Here is a 22,517-nt window from a genome sequence, read left to right on the forward strand (position 1 = left end):
ACTTCTTGTTGACGTTCAAAGTATTGTCAAACAAAACGGAGGCTCGCTCACCCCTCCCTCCTCCTCATCCCGTCCCCTCCCCCTCCCTTCCGCGCACTAACCCCCCCCAACCCCTGCCACCAAATCCTTCTTGTCGATTGTTGGCTGGAACACTGTTTGTATGTTTAGTGGTGCATGTTGGCCAGTTTGTTTTTGTTGCCATTTGTGGAGCCTGGGCTGTCTACAGTGTTTTACAGTGTGTTCAGGGGACAGGCAGCTAGCAGATAGTGAGGAGATGTTCGCTGTATGTGACAAAAAAAATTGTAGCCTAAAAAACGTGTGACATAGCCAAAGTAGGAGACTTTTAAATAGATTAAATGACCCCGTCTGTAGCCGACAAGGGTCTACTTTTCACTCCCCACCAATAATACTTTCAGACAATTAAATTACAGTCTGATCGATGTAAACCAGATGGTAGCCCCACCCCCAAAATTCAGTTTCGAAAACTGCTGTCACTCACAAATTGTTGTTGTAGTTCCCCGGAGCTCTTATGTTTTCTCGCCCCGCAGTTTTCCCTGGATTAGGGTGGTTCCTAAATCATAGTTGCAGCTGTCGCCCTGGTCCTGCTAGGCGCCCTGCTATGCCCTGCTATGCCCTGCTACACCCTGCTATGCCCTGCAGTGCCATGCTATGCCCTGCTACGCCCTGCTACGTCGTGCAGTGCCCTCCTACGCCCTGCAGTGCCCTGCTACGCCCGGCTACGTCATGCTATGTCTTGCTATGCCCTGCGTCTTTATTGTGACTATAATTGCCACTGTTCATCACGCCCCCAACTGGCACCGGCAGACAACCGCCCACCAAGAGCCTGGGTCTGTTCGAGGTTTCTCCCTAAAAGGAAGTTTTCCTCACCACTCAAGGTTTCTAACCTGGCTCTGCCCTCCTACGTACTTCCGCTCAATTTTCATTGTCCTTCAGTACTCCGTCTGGCTTTGTGGTATATTCTTGGGTTTTCTCTGGTCAAATCTTTACCGGTCCAATCAGCGATCAGGTGGAGTGGCTGAGAACGATGATGTTGAGGTCGCGCTCTAGTTTGAGTTGTAGTTCCGTAATGGCGGTGGAGAAAGACGCGAGCGAAGCCATTCGGTTCGTTTTGGCAATGCTGCCGAATATCCAGAAGTTAAAGCCTGAGCAAGAACAATCTTTGCTGAGTTGTGTTGGTGGCCATGATGTTGTGGCCCTCCTCCCCACGGGGTTCGGGAAAAGTTTGATTTTCCAGCAGTTAGTGGTGAAGGAGTTGGCTAAGGCTAACGCTAGCGATGCTAAGCCGACATCACAACCAAACGTTAGCGATTGGTTATGGCAGAACTTAACACTTGTCAATGCAGAGTGGCCAGACTCTCTGTACAAATGAAATGTACTAGAGTCTGGTAGGACCAGGCTAATGTACCAGAGTCTGGTAGGACCAGGCTAGTGGACCAGAGTCTGGTAGGACCAGGCTAGTGGACCAGAGTCTGGTAGGACCAGGCTACAAGGTTTCTCCCTAAAAGGAGTTTTTCCTCGCCACTGTCGCACTAAATGCTTGCTCTTATGTGAATTATTAGGTCTTTGTAAATTATAGAGTGTGGTCTAGACCTACTCTATCTGTAAAGTGTCTCGAGATAACTCTTGTTATGGTTTGATACTATAAATAAAATGTAACTGAATTGAATAGTTTAATATTCAAACAAAAGTCCTACATTACACAACAATGCATGTTATTAACATTTTCTGATGCTGTTAAAAGTTTGTGTACATCTGTAATAATAAAGCATGGAAGTACCACATAACACACATTTATTCAATATACTCATATTTGATGATACAACTTGCTGTATTCTTTTATTCAAATCCCTATATATTTACTTCCTGTTAATAGTGGGTTTTTTTGTAAATCCAAACTTCTGAAAACATTTGGATTGTGGAATCTTCCGATCCAGTTCAATAAAAACGCCTCTAATCTCCCTGCCCTTTGTCATGAAATTCATCAAATAAGTTAGCATGATGCAGTCAAGATGTTGTTTCATTACGACGCAAAACTACAAAGATTGTAGTCTCTGACACTGCTGACATTAGCAGTCAGTGTGTTTAGTGTAGAAGTGTCAACGCAGCTTTTCTGTAATGGTAACTTTTGAGTCCACACTTAATTATTCTTGGCCGACTTAATTAAAGTACTCTTCCCATTGTGTGATTTTGCAATATTCACCCTTTCACTGGTGCCTACCTATTTCATTGATTTGCTGAAGTGAAACAGAGCCCAGTGATGTATTGGTGTGAGAAGCTGCTGCTGCTGCACAATAGGAAGTTGTCAGCTTTGAACACTGAGAACAATGTGCTGGCATGTCTGAACTCTGTGGACAATAACAATTCCAACCCGTGATCTTTGCAGAAATGACATGTCAGGTTTGAACTCTTGTCGCTGCCATCACATAGGTATGCATTTTTTTTTATTATTGTTACACTTTCCTCACGATTGTAGCTATTCTAAAAGAATCTGACAGATTGCAAGTGAGGTGGTGGAGATGATGAAAGGGTGCAAGGAAAAGCAGTTTGAAAGGGAAGAAAATTGGCCTTTCTGCTCCACAAAGTCGCACAGTATTTCTGCAAAGCAGCCAACCACCTACAACATAGTTAGCCAGTCAGGAGCTGGAATGTACAGTGGCCCTGAAGGGCAAAACACAACAACATTTTCGAAACCACCACGGCATTTCAGAAAACACAATGACATTTCACAAAATACCATGAAAATGTTTTTGTGTTTTGTGAAATGTCGCTGTCTTTTGTCCTTTAGCGACACTCTAAGAACGATGCTATACAAACAGATGAAAAGACAGCTGATGAAAGTGATGTCCCCGGTTCAGTTTTCCACCTACAGCTTGTTGCCTCATTGCCGTTTCATCGTTGTGTCATTTCACGTGAACAGTGTTGACAGTTTAGGAGCTTCTGGGGGAGCAGAGGCGACATGTGGATCTGCTGTACATGACAGGAAGAGGAGAAATATAAAACTAGAGCGAAAGAAAAAAATACAGACTTGTCAACACACAGATAAAAGAGAGAAGGGCTGGGACAAGGAGGACAGACACTGAAATCTTTTATCCTGAGAGTGCTAGCTTTGATTTCTACATGCTTTGACGCTGATTGCTTGTGATTTCATAGCTACGAAGGAAGTTTAAAATAAAGCATTTTAAAAGAAATAAAGAAGTCATGAACTGTTTATATGTTTTCAGGAGGCACAGCGTCCAGGCAGAAGGGATTTCGGGGATGTATTCGCTCCCTGCAGCTGAACGGTGTCACCCTGGACCTGGAGGAGAGGGCCAAGATCACACCCGGGGTTCGAGCCGGCTGCCCGGGTCACTGCAGCAGCTACGGCTCGCTGTGCCAGAACCAGGGCCGCTGTGTGGAGAGAACCAACGGCTTCCACTGTGACTGTGGCCTGTCAGCATACACCGGAGTCTTCTGCCATACAGGTACGCACACACATACTGTAGAGGTGCAGGGAAGTTGTACTAGTATTAAATCTATAGAGCTCAACAGTGTGGTTGCAGAAATAAAAAAATCACAAAATCACATTTTCTCCAAAGGGATTTTGATTATTAGTCATAAAGTCTAAAAACCATCTGAGGTAGACTGACCACGAGCTACAAAGTTGTGAAACGAAAGTTTCTGCTCAAGCCACAAGTCCGTATGAAATCAACCTTGTTTTTACCCTTTGTGTTGTCTTCCGTTCGATCATGCACTTGTCGTCCTCCTCGACGTTTTTGTCTCTTTTTTTCTACACTTTTGGCACTTATTTGAATGTTTTTGGCTCTTTTTTTTTTTACGTTTAACGTTTCTTTTCCTACCATGTCCAGTATAGACACCACGGACATCAATTTATTACCAGTAGTTTTACGCTTATTTTTGAAATTCATCGTCAACAAACTTCATTTATAGGAAATTCTACATAATCCTTGAGTTAAAAAAGCAGAAATTATGAATTATTCAGACTAATATTAAAGGAAAGGTTATGTGTCAACGTTGAGTGAGGCTACTGTGTCGAAAAAATGTAATAAAACACCAAAAATTCAATGAAAGCAGAGATCCGATCTTTTGTTGCGTACTTGCGAAGCGCGTTGTATGGGATCATCCATGTCATTTTGGGGTTATTAAAATTAAGTAGTTATAGTTAGTTAGATTTCTGATTTTTTTGACCTGAAGACAACACAATAGGTTAAGAACATGTTTTTTTTTCACAATGTCATGGAGAAGTACTACACTACCCATAGCAACATCTCTGATTGGCGACGCTCGCTGAAACCATGAAAACATAAACATAACCAAAAGTTATTTCTGCGTTCATTGTTGTGTGACACAAATACATTGAGTGCGCCCTTGAGGTCTTACAAATGTTGCATTTCCTTCCTTATAAAACATTTGGGTAACACTTTACTTGAAGGTATCTACATAAGAGTGACATGACACTGCCATGAACACATGACACTGTCATGACACATGAAGTCTAACCCTAACCCTAACCCTAACTTGTCATGAAAAAAACCGAATGACACTTAATGACAGAAGCGTTTAAACGTTTATGACTTGTTTATAATGTTTATGACACGTTCATGACAGTGTCATGTCACTTTTATGTAGATACCTTCAAGTAAAGTGTAACCACCATTTGTAAAGCTGTTAGTCATCGTTTACATCCATCATTTCTCTAAAGGGTTTATTTTATCATGTATTTCTCTTTAGCCCACATGACATTAATGGCACCCCCTGCCTTGCCCTCCCTTTAGGAGACCATCTGACCACTTATCAACATGCTGCACAGCGTCCCGGCATGCCTCCATCCCCTCCTCTTTGCTTAACATGTACCGCAGCTGACCCCTTTTATCTCAACAGCCAAGGCAAAGGTCGTTTTTTCAGCTTGACGTTCCTTTAGATGCACTCTGCATATGAGCCCTGAACGGCTGTGCCTGCAAAAAGATGACAACTAATGCATATGGTTATTTCTATAGGACTCCAATGGGATACATTGTCATAATGTACTCTCACAGAGGATGGAAATGCAATTAAAGATAAACACAAGATAAAAGGGAAGAGTGTGAGGGGTTTTCTGCAGCTGCTAAAGGTTAAGAATATATTTCATTCCGGTGAACCTTTTAATGCACTGAACGCTCTTTACGAAGTACTAAGGTACCATGTGACATCAAAGGTTGCATGCAAAAACGGTTTGTTTGTTGTGTTGGAGTCTATTTCGGTCGTTTGTTTTATGTTAAATAAATTGCACTAATATTGCATCATCGTATTGAACTTTATGTTGAGTTCAGGAACTTAAGTGAGTTCAGCGATTTTAAGACTCCCTTTATCTTCTTCCCAACAAATACTGGTATCTGTACTTATCTGCATCTACACAGGCTGAACCATTCGTGCATACAGTATAGCAACAAAAGGTAAAGCACTGTAATTTATATGTGTTCCACATATTTTTTGCTGTCAGCACCACATTGACTGCTGCTGTTTACGAACGCTGTGGACCGTGTAGGGTGGAGGTCGGGGTGGAACGGTGGGTCATAAAACAGCTTACAAGCTGGGGAGCGGAGTTTGCTTCCCGGGGAAACCAAAAGACTTCCAACCAGGAAACGCGTGTTTGTTCCCCGGGAATGTTTTAATCCAAACCACGATCTTTTCCCTAAACTTAAAGGACAAATCCGGCGCAAAATGAACCTAGGGGTTAATAACACATGTGTACCGAGTCGACCGTTCTCTGGGATTTGTTTTCATGCTAATCAAAAGTGACCAGTTTTAGCGCAAACCGCTAATTAGCTTATAACGTGGGGTGACCAGACGTCCCAGTTTGACCGGGACAGTCACGATTTTGAGTTGCTTGTCCCGAATCCCGACAAAAGCCTGTCGGGACGCTAAAATGTCCATGTTTACACCAACCACTATGACATTGTCCCGGTTGTCAGCGATTACATAGCCGACGTGGTCTTATTATAGACCGATCATTAACTAAACCCATGTATAAAGACTAATAAAGTGTCCAGCGTTTGATTTTTTTGTGTGTGTGTGTGTGTGTGTGTGTGTGTGTGTGTGTGTGTGTGTGTGTGTGTCAGTCAATCATAGCGGTCTGCGTCTGCATAATCTGTGCAGCCAGCGTTACAATGTATATCTGTAAACATTGTTGCAACGCCTCTTCCCTTCGTTCGAGATCGACAACGCAATTCAGGCCAATGACGTGATCAGGGTCAAAGAAAGTTGACATTATTACAGAATATCAAGAGAAAACAACTACAATTATTATTGTTAGAGATTTGTATCCGACGTAAAGCTTCATATCACTTCATCATCTGTTCTGTCGCTAGGTTCTGTGCAAGGGACCGTCGACAAATTACCGTTTTGGTAGATCGGCAATGACAGTAGTGATGCAACACGTTGGCTACTTTTTTTAAACATATTCACTAATAATTTGTTTTCATGATGATTGCATTACTTCCCAATACGTACAGTTCAGTTATTATTTCTGGAAAATATGAAATAAAAATCTAATTCTCTCATTCTGATTGCAGTAGTAGGCTACTTCCCAATCACTCACTGCTACTTACTACAGGTCACGGTTTCCTGAAAAGACAATTTATACGGAAGCAGGACCCAATTTTCTTTGAAAAATATGACCTGGGCTGGCACACGCGCAATGTGTCCCGGTTTTAGTTCCGGGAAATCTGGTCACCCTATTATAACGCTAGTTGTCGGGGCACGGGCTTGAGCTGTGTTACTGGTTACTGGTTACACGGCGTTGGTCGTTCGACTGGTCGTGACTTTTTCCCCAAGATGGCGCCTGCCTGTATACGTGATGGTACAGTCTTTCTAAACTATCTTTTTAATAAACTGTCTGTACACTTACAAAGTTCTCAGTGCTTCGGTTTACATGTAGGGACCCTCATTATGCTACCGTTGAAGTGAGGTGTTATTTTGAACCTTGTTAGTGGTATATGCCCTGACAACTAGCGTTATAAGCTAATTAGCGGTTTGCGCTAAAACTGGTCACATTCGATTAGCATCAAAACACATCCCAGAGAACGGTCGACTCGGTACACTTGTGTTATTAACCCCTAGGTTCATTTTGCGCCGGACTTGTCCTTTAACTGGTCGTTTTGGTGCCTAAACTTAATTGTCGTCGCCGCATGACACTGTCGGCAGTGTTGTGCGAAGTTCATTGAACTCGTTCATATTTTGGGCGAACGTGAACTGAACGTACTGTATTACTGCCTGATGAATGTTACTGTGAGCTTGTTCATTCTGGTGTCTGTGAACGGCACGCTCTCTCAGTTTAACTTCGTTCAATAGGGCGCCAGATTTCTATAGAGCCTTCCAGGCGAAAACCCGGCTAAAACACACCGTAACCAGGCCTTAATATGTAGCAGAAAAAACACCCAATCTGGCAACACCAGCCACCAGTGTCTCACCGCCGCATGCGTCATCAAAACAAAAAGCAGCATGGAGGCGACGGCAGCACGGAGGCGACAAAGCAGCAAGGTGACGTCGTATGATCATTTAAACTAGTTTTATGACAAGGTCGGTGAGGATGGGAAAAATCGTACATTTCTGTGCAAACTTTGCCCGCCAGCTTTCAAAAAGAAAATCCGCACTTCAGTCACATCCACAGCAGACCTGAAACGCCACATTGAACTGAAGCAACCAGCTAGCCTTCAAAGTATGTGCAAGCAAATAAATCTGACGCATCGTTTCAGTGTTAAAACTGATAAAATAATTGCTGTCTGTGGTTCTATATGGGCTGTGGCACTAATTTTGAAAAATAATAGCTCGCAGGAACATATGGAAAAAAAGAACTATGAACTAGTATTTTTGGAACTGTGAACTTAGTTCAACATTTTGAAGTATGAACTATGAACTGAACTAGTTCATTTTAAAATGTGTGAACTGAACTTTGAACTAGTTCATGTAGAAAGTGAACTTTCCCAACACTGGCTGACAGCTAAACTTAACTGCCATGGCCCCTGAAAGGACCAACAGCTCACGGAGCTCTGAAGCTGGCTCACAGTCACCTTTTGTCGACTAAACTCAACTACCAACTGTCACTGATAGGACCGACGTCGCGTGACCGGCCGGCGGTCGCCTAATTTCGTAGGATATCGTTGGTGTGCATACATTTTCACAATACAGTACAATATCATATGAACCTTTTCATGAGAATGCGTCAATCTCCGTCTGAAGGCTGAGGTACAGAAGGCAAGTTGCAATCGCTTTGATGCATTTGTGTGAAATACTGCATGGATATGGCTGTGCTTAGAGTTGTCAGGAAACAGCGCTAAACACTGTTTTCTGTAATTAATTAGCTAAAATAACCCTGAGCAATTTACTTTGTATTACAATCAGTGTTGGGAAGGATACTTTCTAAACGTATTCCGATACAGAATACAGAATACATGCCCAAAAATGTAATTTGTAATGTATTCCGTTACGTTACTCAATCTGAGTAACGTATTCTGAATCCACATTGAATTGCATTTTATAAGTAGGAATGCGGCCATCACATCCAGCTTACTAAACAGGCCTATTCTGGTGTGTTCTTCTGTTCCAACTGGCTGAATGTGTACCTGAACAAGCAGATAGATTGTTGTATTTGTAATCCCGAACTGCATACTACAAAAATCTAACCGCAGTCTAAGCTACCACGAGCTAATTTTAGCTAACGTTAGCTAGCATGTCAAACGGGGCTAGTCAGTCTTTCAACAGCTCTGGGGCTAGTAAATCAGAACGTCAACTATAAAATAGCAAGGTGACCAGTCAAACTACAGCAGACGACTACACTTGGCTAATTAAAAACAAAAAGTACTTTAAGATGCTTCTTCAGGTTGGAGGTGGAGGAATTTGGACGCTGAAAGGAGGTTGGTTGCTGGCAAGCAGAAGTTGCACTGCACAGTTATATTTCGTTCTCCCTTCTCTTTCTTTAATGTGAAATGCTGTTTGAATTTCCAAGATAGAAACGCATTCCTGCCCTGGCTCTGTTGTGCCGGTTCCAGCTCCATCTCTACCTATATCAGTGATCAAGCAAATAGCTCATTTTTTTCGTTTTCATATTGGGGCTTCTGGGAAATGCATGAAGTTGCGAGAGTGAATAAATCTGTGAAACAGAGAAGTATCGTCATGTAATCCATTGATTTCAACAATGTAACTGTATTCTAAATACCAACTATTTAAATTGTTACTGTAACGGAATACAGTTACTCATAATTTGTATTCTGAATACGTAACGCTGGTACATGTATTCCGTTACTCCCCAACACTGAGTACAATAGTGAAACGTTAAAAGCTACCGTGAATTTATGAATTGTGCTTCACCAGGGAAACGGTTATTCTTTTCCCTGGTAATATTGATCAACTATTCTACTGGAGGAAAAACAAAAGAGATGCTGCAAAGTGAAATAAATAGTGTGCTGTACAAATAACGCTGCCTTGCCTTGCCTTCATGCAGGATGACAAGTCAAATGGATTCCACTTCCAAGAAATCTATCAATAAAACTAAAGTAATAAGACTTTGCTGCCATTAGGGCTGTGAATCACAGCCTATCAACAACATATGCAATATCTGGACTGTAAGCAGGGATTCACAGGTTCATTCCCTCCAACAGCCACAGTTATCAACTGCTTGGGCTCCTGTCCAGTTACCCTTGAGCAAGATTTTCTGCTTATTTTGATGTTCTGTGCTTTCATATTTCACCTTTTTGGTGTGGTTTAAATGACCACCTGAAAAGGTCTTGGGTTGCTTCCGAAATCGCATCCTCTGCACTACATACTCAACATGTATACTATCGTTCAACATACTCTTGTGTAAATAAGCAGTAGTGTGGATATTTTCGGACGCACTAAAATGTAATTTTCAACGTTCGACCTTCCTGAGAGCCTCTTTGCCATTGAAGACGCGTAACCATGGTAACCCCTGCCGACCTCCAACCAAAAGGTTGAATAACTAGACCAGCAATCATTTAAATGTAGAAATGCAAAAGCGTTGTTAAAGCGTTGTCGTTACAGAGCTCCTCGGTTGCTTATTGTGAATGTTGTCGTTACTGCTGCATTGCATTGTGGGATATTTATGCAGGCGTAGTGTTCAGTATTGCATTCTGTAATATTTCACCGGAAATAGTATGCAATTTGCGTGCTATTGGTTACGGACATACTAAAAAACTACTGTTTTAGCTACTAAACAGCATGTTGATAATACATTTGGGACGCAGCTGTGGTTAAGTTCCATTTGGAGCTGGTTTTGATAGTGTTTGGGCTGTGAAAGGGTCCTAAGTCGTTGTGAATAAGAGTAGTTGACAAAAAGCCATTCAGGCACCATTATTGTAAGTTTTTTCAAATCTGTGCACAGTGTACACCTGTTTACATGATTTTGTCTATCTCTGCTCTGTTAGCGCTGTAAGATCTGCCAGAACAGCCTCCATACATAACTGCACTGTACCCTTCCGTTATACAACCTTTGGACAGTCAGCATTTTCAGTTAAAGCCATCACTCAATGGAATCCTATTCCAGACAGTATAAAGACCTGTAGTTCCATCAGCTTCAAATTTCAATTAAAAGATTATTTAAAAGGTGCCCTGCCACACGTATTTCATTACTTTGTGGTAATGTCTGAAGTTCTACCATGGACCTTGGTAACATTGTTTCAAGCCATTCTAGCGTGGTATAGCTAGCCTGCAGGAAGACTCAGCTCGATTTGTGCCAATACTCATTAATATTCAATGAGCTAAGCTGCATGACTCTGATTGGCTAACAGCTAGCCAATGAGAGCCTGGCTATCAGCATCCTTTACCCAGCGCAACTGGGCGAGCTCATGAATAGTAATGAGCTCAGGCAACATGATGTCAGACTGACCAGCTTTAGTAATTGGCCTGATTTCTCCGCTTATTTCTTTTCAGTGGCTACTGAATTTCATAAAATGCAAGTAAAAACATTTTTGTGTGACAGGGCACCTTTAAAAACCAATCATCTTTGCAACCACTAACATCCTGCTTTTTTTACTTTTATTTTTCTTTATTTTCTTGTTTTTCAACATGGTGCTGAACAGGTGTGTGTGTGTTTGTGTGTGTGTGTGTCACAATTCAACCCGGTCTCACACCAGTTCGTCAATAGTCACGTTATTTTTATTTATTGATTCGTGTACAGGTCACGATTTTCTCGTTTATTTCGTGTACAGGTCACGAATTTCGACCGTTACCATTTCACGAACTGTCACGGGGAAATTAAACGCCACACGCCGGCGACAACAACAGGACGGACCGAAGGACCGCCACACGTGGCCACAACGGGGAAATTAAAAGCCACACGCCCGCGACAACAACGGGACGGACCGCCACACGGGGACGCGATCCCCGGGCGCAGGGACACGATCTGCGGTTTCTGTGGCACGCAACAACGGGGACATGAAACGCCACAACAACGGGACGGTTGAGGTTAGGAAGAGAAAGAACTGGGGAAGGAACCATCACACGCCGGACACGCCAACAACAACGGGACAGATGTGGTTAGGAAGAGAATAACGCGGAAAGGAACTGTAACACGCCGGACGCAATCCCCGGTCTCCGTGGTGAAAGTCCTGTGTTATTTGACCCATCCACCACCCAGACTAACCTCCCTACGCGGAATTTCTGCTTTTCATACTACTCCCTACCGTTTTCGTGCTCTGATCACGAAATATGCTTCCCATTAAATACATTAAATTAAAATCCGTGACCACCACACGAAAAAAACAACTTAATCGTGTCCTGTTCACGAATCAATAGATTCAATAACGTAACCATTTCACGAACTGCCATGAGACTGGGCTGCACAATTTGCATTGTATTGGTGTAGGTTTTGTGATCTGTCTTGTTGTTTTGTTGATGTTGTCATGTTTTTACTGTTGGATTTAAATTGTGCCCTGCCTAGGGACTGCAGATGTACATTAGCCTAAGGTCAGGGCTTAATTTGAGCCAGAACACGCCAGAACATGTTCCGGCACCTCCGACATTGGATCCAGAACCTTTTTTATTGGATTCACCTCCTGACTATGAAAAACGAATCGCCTAAATGAAAAAAAATAATTGCTGTTTGTGTAGTGTTCAATGTTGTTATCTGTCTTGTAAGTCTTTATTCCCCATTGAAGTTCCACAAAAATCTTGTGTTTGCATTTTCGATGCGTTTTGAGGTGAATTTTCAGGGTGAAACAGAGGGGGGAGATGGACGGAGGGAGGGGAGGCACTTCAAGTGACACATGCGCTTGTGCTGGTTGAGGTTGCTGTTAGCCTCGTTTCACTCAGGGGAAAAAAAGTCAAAAAGACAACAAACTTTGCTTAACTTGTTCAAATACGCTGGCCAGTCGGATCCCAAAATAACGCGTTAATTTTGATTAATTAATCTGAGAAAAAATAACGCGTTAAAAAGAATAACGCAGATTAATCCATTCCATATTGATGTTTGACTAGGAGCCGTTCTAGCCACCATTGGACTGTAAAATGAAGGAGGGAGACGAGAATGTTCTGCCTGGATCATTGATTGGAACATTTACTTATAAAAATCTTTTTCCTGCCAACCCTGGCTACCGAAATCTGGTGCCACTGATATGTCTGCTCTTCTCTCTGATGCTCTGAAACACAAACACCGCTGCACATGACACTAGTTAACACTATACTCAAAAGCAGCTAACATTAGCCTACCGCTAGCTAGTTAACACTATACTCAACAGCAGCTAACGTTAGCCTACCGCTAGCTAGTAGCTGGATTAAAAACGGTTAAAATGCTGACAGCTAACTCTAAACGGTGTAAAGTGTGACTGTGTTTTACTGTAGAGGATTCAACACCGGGATGTAACAATCTGCAGCTGCCGTCGGAGAAACAACACAGACAGTGCGTTCAATGAAACTGGTAAACTACAGCCTCGTGGTGCATTTGAAGTTATTGTAAATGTCCTTTACCATCTGGTGGTTGTTTTTGTCGTTCAACAGCAATTTACTAGTGAAATAAGTTATTATTATTGTTATACATTATTATTAAACATTTCATTTTGACCATATGGCCTTAGCAATAAACAAGCCGTTCTTTAATGCCACCAACTGTTGTTTAGTACCCTTTTTTTTCTTTTCTTTTTTTACTTTCTTAAAAAGTATCGGTTCAGGCACCGTTAATTATGTATGCGATTAATTTCGATTAATTAATCACAGAGTATGTAATTAATTAGATTACATATTTTAAGCGATTGACAGCCCTAATACAATGTAACAAAAACATGAACCTTGGTCCGGACCTTGGTTCGGACTTTCATGTGTGAAAACGCCCTAAGTCAAATTTGCAGTCAATGGTAATACAGTAATTGGGGAAAAAAGGAACATCCTGCACATTGCTGTTGCTGCAGCATCACCAATTTATTAAAGAAACATAATGTTTGGGTCCCTCTGGACCTTTATCAAGAGTATTTCCAACCATGAACACAACAATAGTCTATAATACATTCTGCTCCTTCCATTCTGTGTCCCCAGGTGTGGGACATTTGCGCAAAAATTGTTTTTCACATCCATCCCAGAAATATTGTTGTGTTTTGTTCATGGTTGGAAATACTCTTGACGAAGGTCCAGAGGCACCGAAACATCAGTTGTCTTTAATAAATGGTGATGCTGCAGCAACAGCAGTGTGCAGGATTTCTCTTCAAAAATGCAATAAAAAATGAAAGCATTATAATGATGTTGCCTGGGATATCCATTGAGTTGAGCCTATATTGAGTTTTGTTCTTTGAAAACAACGTTGCCACACTGGCAAACACTGTGTTTTTATACATCTTGCAAAAATCCACTTTCGTTTTTTTCCCTTTCCATTTCTATTATTGCACTGTAACATCTCTGTGGCGGTCTCTCTTCCCGCAGAGGTGTCAGCCAGCTTCAAGTCGGAGACGTCCGTCAGCTACACCTTCAAGGAGCCGTACGAGTTGAGCAGGAACAGCAGCTCTCTGCCATCTTCCATCTACTCCGACCTGACGCTGAGAGGAGAGAACGTCACGCTGAGCTTCAGGACCAACCAGAGTCCGGCTCTGCTGCTCTACGTCAGCTCCTACTACAGAGAGTACCTGGCCCTGCTCATCAACAAGCACGGTGAGGAGGCTTTTATTTTGAAGGAGTTTGATTGTTTGGCTGCAGCTTGAAGTAAGGTGTCTCATTTTCTTTTTAAATTGTCTTATCTACCTTGAATTCTCTTTCCTACAAGATCAGGTGTATCACTTTTGATAAGCCTCTTAAACACCTCTCCTCCTATCTACTTTCCTCTCTCATTCCTTTTTCACATCCTTTTTTCCCCTCTCCTCCAGATCCTTTAGACCTGAGGTTGAATGCCCTCTATCATTTATGAGAAGTTTCTCATAAGCTTTTTTTCCCACCTGTTTGACTCCTTCTCCCCTGCAGTCTTCTCTTAACACCTTATTTATTTTTTATTCCTACTCCCTCTTCTTTGTTGTTTTGCTCACATTTTCAAACCTAAAATGAAAAGACATTCTTTCTGCCTCTCTTCATCTTCCTCCCTCAACGTTTTGTAATTACTTTTCCCTGTTCGCATCCCTTTTATTGAAATGTTAATAATAATAATTTCATCTAATATACAATTTAATCTATTCATAATTGCTTTGGCTGGAATCTTATAATCAGTATTCATAATTAGAGCTGTAACATTTCCAAATTTTTCCGTACAATTAATTGTCTCAGAAATAATTATCATTTAAGAATATAATTCTCTCTTTTAGTCACATTTCAATTGATTTTGCCTGAAATGACAACTGACTGCAGCAAAGAGTAGAAACAGATTTAAAGTTTGGATGCGACAACGCGATAGCTCACAGGGATTGTAGCAAAATCTGGTTGGTTGAACTGAAAGAGTAAACGACCACATTCAGCTGATGACAATGCAGATGATTTATGGAGTTATATTCCTATCTTTATTCAAGAGCGCATTCTTTTAATTTGAAACTACCCTCGTAGTTGTGGAACTAACTTGATATGTCCCACTTCAAAGCATTGTCCCGTTACCTGATGGGTGCCGGTGAAAGAGCGTCGACCATTCTGTGCACATTGTTGACATATACTTATATTATTTACCGAGTTGTGACCGAGTTTATTTACCCCATGGATGTATCCATGGGGTAAATAAACTCGGTCACAGTTCGGTTACAGTTCTAACATAAAACAAACGCACCCTCAACGGGGCAGGGATCATTTCATTGGTCAACACTACACCTGGTATTCTATTGGTTGGGGAATTTTGATAGGATTGTAACACTAAAAAATCTGAGCGCGCAGGAGAAATCCGATAGGAGAAGATTTGTAAGTGCGCAGAATCAGGCTGAGTGCGAGGAGAAGGGCCAAAGCTGAGAGCAGGAAATCTGTCCACAGAACAACATATCTGAGTCCAAGCAGAAGGTTTGAGCACAAGCAGAGCAAATCCAAGCGTGAGCAGTGACTATTTGAGTGTGAGAGCAAGGTTTTGAGGGAAATTATTACAAAATCTGAACGGAATATCAGTGAAAAATGCTCTCGAATTGAAAGAACGCACTCTTGAATAAAGATAGGAATATAACTCCATAATGATTAGGTTGGGAGAGAGAGAGAAATGTGAAGCATAGTAGTCTTCCTGAATGAACTTATGCCGAGCTTCCTTACTGATCACTGACCTCGGTGACCGGGACTTTTACCCACGTTTAGTTGTTGGATGGCCTGCAGTACTTCTCTGATGTTACCTACGAGTTCTGAAAAGTTCAGAGAGCCGTATGATTGAATCTCATCTCACCTCTCCTCCCCTCCTCCTCTCACTCCTGTCATTTTCTCCTGATATCGACCTCTCCTCCTCCTCCTCCTCCTCCTCCTCCTCTGCTGTGCTCTACAGCTTTACCAGATCAGGATGTGTCAGATATTTCCTCTCTCTGGATTCACCCCATCAACCTCTACTGCCTTTTAATCTGTCCAGCCGGGCCGGCTATTATATTTTTTTTGTCTCAGGCTGAAGAAAATGTGTTCACTGGTCTCATCACTGAGACCTGATGAGTGATGTTGGGGGAATACAAGTTTAGTGGGCTGCTAATGGGTGGCAGGTCAGTGTTCTGCTGAAGGAAACAGAAGAAAACTTGCTTGAGTTGTATTAACTTTTGTGTAAAATAATTATGCTGTGAGTTTTAGGAGTAGTAGGAGGCACTTTGAGTTACATTTACATCATCCAGGAGTCACAGTATTGGCACTTTGCTGCCAGATTAGATGTAAATGGATTCTTTCTGGTGTTAATGACTCTGATGGACAGCAAGGGCATTAAAGGTTTTCATATTGACAGTGAAGTCAGGACTTCAGTTAAATGCACTTAAACTGAAGTGTCCAATTAAATCCCTGAGAGCTTTCTCTTGTTCCGCTCATTGTATTCTTTTTTTCTTTTCCCACTCTGCTGCAGATAAACCTTCTCTGCTCAAACACAGAAATTCCTTGTCAATCACTTAAGGCCTGCTTTCAAGAATACATACATTTAATATGTAAAACTATTTAATATGTATGCATTTTAAGTATGACGCATGATTTGTTATGCTTCTCATTCATCTTAAAAGGCCAACACAGGGCTTTCTTTAAATCAGCTTTTAATCCTCCGAATATTAGGAAAATTAATTGGATTTGGAGTGTTATTGGTAGGGAATTACAGTAACTTCTAATCCTCTTAATATGGAAAGCTTTATTGACTCAGATACTCATTGAGATTTATCATCGAAGTGAAAAATACACACTTAAGAAAAAAGACACGTAAAGATTAGTGTGTGTGTGTGTGTGTGTGTGTGTGTGTGTGTGTGTGTGTGTGTGTGTGTGTGTGTGTGTGTGTGAAGATAAACTGGAGGTGAGATACAAGCTGGACAGCAGCAGAGACGCTGAAGTGTTGAGGAGCAGAGTGAAGAGCCTGGCCAACGGACAACTACACACTGTTACCATCAGGAGACTGACGGACTCTGTGTCTGTGCAGGTACCACACACACACACACACACACACACACACACCATGTACTTATTTACACCATGTACCTGTTGGTACAGAGAGTAGAATGAGTTCTACATTTTAGCGATCAACGAGGCTTGAACTGAGCAGAGCTTAATTTCAGTTTGAAGGTTTGTTCTGTTAGACTCCTCCTTCTACTTTCAAAATAAAAGATGTGAGAGTGACAGTGTGCTATTTCTGTCACAATTTCACCAATTTCCCAAAAAAGTGACAGTTCTGAGCGCATGGCATTACTAATTATTTGTTTTCCCACTTTGAGTTGACACGTCGCCTGCTGTCTCTCAAGATAATATACATTAAAGCTTTAGTGCGGAACTTTTTGATATTAATAAACGTCCGTTACATTCAAGCCATTGCCAAATGAGTTGCTACGAAGCTAATTAAGACTATCAGCTCCACACAACTCTCTATATTTCTCAGTATGGCTATGTTCAGAAGATTGTGGCGAGTGAAGATAATGAACCTCTTCTGAAGAGTCCATCATGTTTTTTTCAATCCTCCGTGTCCTCCTTGGCTACTAGCAGCTGCGTGTAGAAGGGAGTGGGGGTGCGCGGTCACGGAAGGCTTGTATCACGTGGACGCGCCGACAGTTTTGTTGTCATTACGACAGAAATTACGCACTATAGCTTTAAAATATTAGAATACTGGAACTAATGAGCTACCAGAGACACATGTTGGATCACAGTAGTTTGTGTTTTTGTATCATTTGAACCAGTAAAAAGCAGGGACGAAACAGAGTGCCCTCTCTACAGTGCTGTGTTGCTCCTATCAGTGTTAATAAAGCCCCAGTGATGGCAACAGAGCTACGGCAGGGCAGCGGGGACAAACTACACGTTAGAAGAGCTTCCGATGAAATACGAAGCGTCTTTATCGTATCTGGATCCACTGAACTTCTTATCTTGTTAACAACAGCCCCAGATGATATATGAGGTTAACTTCCTCTAACCAGCAGCCTGGATGTTGGTATAATTATCAACACCCTGAGATGAAATACAAGGTGACCTGGTCTTGCATGGGTGCAGCCTCCTGATTCACACGGCTCCAGTGAAATATGAGCTGCATCTCAGCTTGCCAGTATCCATCCCCTTGAATCATTATATCGTTAGCAACATACTCCAGGGACACCAGGTGAACCTCCACAGGAGCTTCAGTGTGCTGTGTCCTGATGGCCAGCAGCCTACAGTCTGCACACTGCTCTTCACAGTATCAGATCCTATCCCCTGAGCAGATGTCCTGCTGAAAAATGACTCTATGAAGCCTGAATCCATCGGGTCTCCCAATACACTGTGTCCTCCGTTATCAGAGAGGCCAGCGCCCATTGTTTTCCCTCCCAGGGTTTCCTGTTGATCTCAAAGCATGCTCCAGTTAGTCCCACTCTGTTCAGACAGCTGTTCAACGCTCCAGGTTACACTGTGTGGAAACTGAAATAGACTCAAATAAATCAGATCAATTTAAATCGAAGAAAACTTGACCTTGACCTTTTTTTTTTTTTTAAATAACACTGTATTTGGTTGCATTCAACCCACTCGCAACCAACCATTTTTATTTGTCCAAAACTTTGATTTATGACCAAGTACCTGCAAAAATGACATTCCCATCAGCCTCAGCTGTAGTTTTACTGCATTTTGTTTGTAATATTTGCTATTTAGCAAATGCCAGCATGCTAATATGCTAAACTAAGATGGTAAACATGGTAAACAGTATAGCTGCTTAAAATCAACATGTTAACATGCTGACGTTAGCATTTTAGCTCAAGTCAGTACAGCCTCACAGAGCTGCTGGCATGTTCGTACTGCAGACTCTTAGGGTCCTAGCTTGCTGGTCTTACAGGGAGGTGTGTTCAGGAGCATTCTGGGCGTGCTGGTCTTACAGGGAGGTGTGTTCAGGTGAATTCTGGGCGTGCTGGTCTTACAGGGAGGTGTGTTCAGGTGAATTCTGGGCGTGCTGGTCTTACAGGGAGGTGTGTTCAGGTGAATTCTGGGCGTGCTGGTCTTACAGGGAGGTGTGTTCAGGTGAATTCTGGGCGTGCTGGTCTTACAGGGAGGTGTGTTCAGGTGAATTCTGGGCGTGCTGGTCTTACAGGGAGGTGTGTTCAGGTGAATTCTGGGCGTGCTGGTCTTACAGGGAGGTGTGTTCAGGTGAATTCTGGGCTATCTTGAGGCAGCGGGAAGTGATCGCGCCATCGACCAACAAAAACCTGATCTAAACTCTAAAGGCTTGTTATTTTAACAGCGCATTAGTAAAATGCGCCTAGGCTCGTGCACAGCGCGTGCACACTATGCTTGTTACACACACAGGGAAGTGCAGCAGCACACAAACATGCAAAAGATTACAAATAAAAATATTACAGTGCAAATCCTCCATCATATAGCAATGCTCCAAGGTCCAAACGCGCCTGGCTTTTAAAGGGAATGGGAGATGACCTCTGATTGGTTTATTGCATGTTACGCCTAAAACACAGCTATGAATTAATGAAGACACTAAGTACAACCCTTTTGAACCATGCGCCCGGCGCACTGACCCTTTTTTCCGCCGTCAAACTAGCAAAAGTGGATTTGGACACGCCCTAAACACACCTGCGTCAGGCGCTTCACGCCGTGCGCTCAGATCGTTAAAATAGGGCCCCTTGTCCTGTTTAGATTTGGAGAACATGTACGTCACTTAGTCTGGTTTTAACTTGAGTGAAAAGAGAACAGATCAATACTGTCTGCAGTCATCTGCACCAACTAGAAGCTAACCCGCATTTACTCAAGTCCAGCTCATCCCGATTTAAGTTTATTTTTCGCACCTCTATATGAGACTTCTGTTCAAAGGGGAAACCACATTGCACACGTCAATGTTAAACAGAATTAAGATGACATCAAATAAATAGGACTGCCAATAAATTGAAATACTCATTTTTTGTCTTTGTCTCACTTAATTCAGTTCAACAGACTAAGTGGGGTTAAAGGACAGAAATGCTTAAGACATGCTGGTGTGTTTCCAAGCACTAAATATCACATTTGTAATTAGTTAAAAAAAAATAATCTTAGGTTTAAGTGTATGACTCCAACTCTTATTTTAACCAGGGATTCAAGTGATACCTCATTGAAGTAATCCGTATTTAAAACTCCTACTTACAAATGAAAATGGTTCTCTAAGTAAAATATTAAAAATAATCTCTCTTGGCTTTTAAATGCTAAAGTTGAGTTTGAAACAAGTTTGGCTCTGTTTAGCTTTTCTCTCTAAGACCACATGGCCAGACTCTGTAGAGCGGCCCTCATTAAATTAATCTCCAGTGGAGAATTTCACCACGGATGACTGAATGTTTTCCCCTGAAAGTGTGGACTCTGCCACTCATTTCCCCCACTGAGCTGGTGAGATGAAAGAAAGAGAAAGCTGTTCTAAAAATGCAACTGTTCAATCAACAAATGAACTTCCAAATTCAGATATGCACAGATTTTGACTTCTACACTGAGAAAATAATAATAATAAATAAAAGTAACTTTCTTTTAGTTAGTCTGGTGTTCAACCCACAGTTAATAAGAGATATACTGTATGTTGTTTGTTTCAGATCGACCAAAACGCCAGAGAAGACTTCAACCTGACATCTGACGGAGAATTCAACGCCATCAAGTCGCTGGTGTTGGGCAGAGTGCACGGTAAGTGAGGAGGCAGTATAAGCAGGGACAAGGCCTTTTTAGTTAAAGAGCACTCCGACTCGCACTCATTTCAGTTGAATAGCTCTGATACGTTTGACCTCCACCGACACTCGGCGCCTGCTTTCTTATAAAAAGCTGCAGGAATAATGTAGCGATACCTGTTAGTACTAACATGGATTTTTAAATCACTTCATCACACTGAGTGCTAAGAGGTGCTTAGTCAAGATGTAAACAAACAAAAACTACTTCAGCAGATAGTGAAGTTGGATTTCGCAACATAGCTCGTGTTACACTTTAATCGGAGACGTTTGAAGAAAATCTGGATAGAGTCAGGGTGAGACAGTAAATGTCTCCGTCATGGCTCCATCAGAGACGGACTGAGATATAGGCTGTTAATAACATTAGGGGCTGAGAGGCTGCAGACACAGCTCTGAGTCTATCTATTTATCTATCTTATGACTTTTATCAAACTATCAAGTAACACCAAATAGGAAAATGATGTGTCATGATGAGGTGTCTTCTTTAATTTCTGGCATTTAGTAGAGCCTTATTCACTAGAAATGTGTAATTAAGAAAACATGCAGTTTTTTATGTTTTTGGTGTTATGTGGCACTACAAATGATGTATTTTCAGACTGAAACAAAGATACTGCATGCAAAATTGCCATCAATTGGTTAATTTCAAAACGTATTTTTTGGGGGGTTCTGTCAAAACATGGTGTTCGAAGCAACTAAATGCCATAATAAAATCATAAAAAATGTCATTTTATGTGAGGCACACACACACACACACACACACACACACACACACACACACACCATATCTTGTAACTCAGCTCAGTGTGTTTTAACCCCGTCATGTAAGTATGTGACCGGTCCTCCCCTCTGTCAAACCAGAGGAGGTGGAGAGTCAGATCAGGATCAGAAAAGCAGCAGGAAAGTGGGTTTTCTGTCGTTTCCTGCCAACCCTGTCATCCATCAGCCTAGCTAATGGACCCAGAAGGAACACAGAGAGGGCGGGAGGGGGGTGGGGGGGGGGGGGGGGGGGGGGGGGGTAGAGGCTGCAGGAATGTTTCCTGCTGCTCTCAGCAACATGCAGATGTGCCCTGGTAAAAAACACAGTCACCTCTCCGTCACGTGAACAGACACTGATGCAGCTGCTCACGATGGGAAATGTCGCCTTTCACAGCTGCTGTTTATACTGCTGTGGAGGAGCGGAAGGTGAATGATGGAGAGATTTGAGTCAATCAAATGAACAGATAGTGGGGATAGCACACATCAGTCTCAAGGAGTGATAGCTGCAGACTGGAAGCTGAATCATTGTCTGCTGAACTGAGGGTGTGAGTGTCAGTATGCCTGGTTTTTCTGATCAGATGGTGATGAGCATTATGGGTCCTGACTTGATGGCATTTTGTGCTGCTGCTCCTGCACTCAGCGGAGTAAACAAACAAAAGTAATGTACTCAGCATATTGAAAGAATTACATGTTTACAGGTGCCTTATCAGTTCAAGTCACTGACTTGCGTTTACATGCACATAATATTCCAGTTTTTGATCCTTATTCTGAAAAAGACAATGTTCCGACTAAGCTGTTTACATGGTTAATGGAAGTGAATATTCCACTAATATTCCCGATTACATGCAGCCGTGCAAAATAGGATTTCTAGTGGTGGTGGACTTGTTGGAGCATGCAAACACAGCGTCCCTCTTTCATTGTTTCAACCACCTTCTTTAAAAAACGTCGAGTTGCGATATTTCTGCATATCCAAAAACCTGCTAACATCCAATGCATGTATGCATATAATAATGGCACCAATAT

General features: G+C 42.1%; 1 protein-coding gene across 1 annotated transcript in view; it reads left to right on the top strand.

Annotated features, from left to right (window-relative positions):
* LOC144526258 (contactin-associated protein-like 4) overlaps window positions 1-22,517 on the top strand; it is a 151,518-nt gene that overhangs the window by 123,665 nt on the left and 5,336 nt on the right. The window contains exons 18-21 of the mRNA XM_078263597.1: window positions 3,243-3,482; window positions 13,918-14,142; window positions 16,893-17,026; window positions 20,613-20,700. Of these exons, the coding sequence (XP_078119723.1) occupies window positions 3,243-3,482; window positions 13,918-14,142; window positions 16,893-17,026; window positions 20,613-20,700 (687 nt within the window). The remainder of the gene's footprint in view (window positions 1-3,242; window positions 3,483-13,917; window positions 14,143-16,892; window positions 17,027-20,612; window positions 20,701-22,517) is intronic.

The sequence above is a fragment of the Sander vitreus genome, chromosome 12, assembly GCF_031162955.1.
Source record: "Sander vitreus isolate 19-12246 chromosome 12, sanVit1, whole genome shotgun sequence".
Classification (NCBI taxonomy): domain Eukaryota; kingdom Metazoa; phylum Chordata; class Actinopteri; order Perciformes; family Percidae; genus Sander; species Sander vitreus.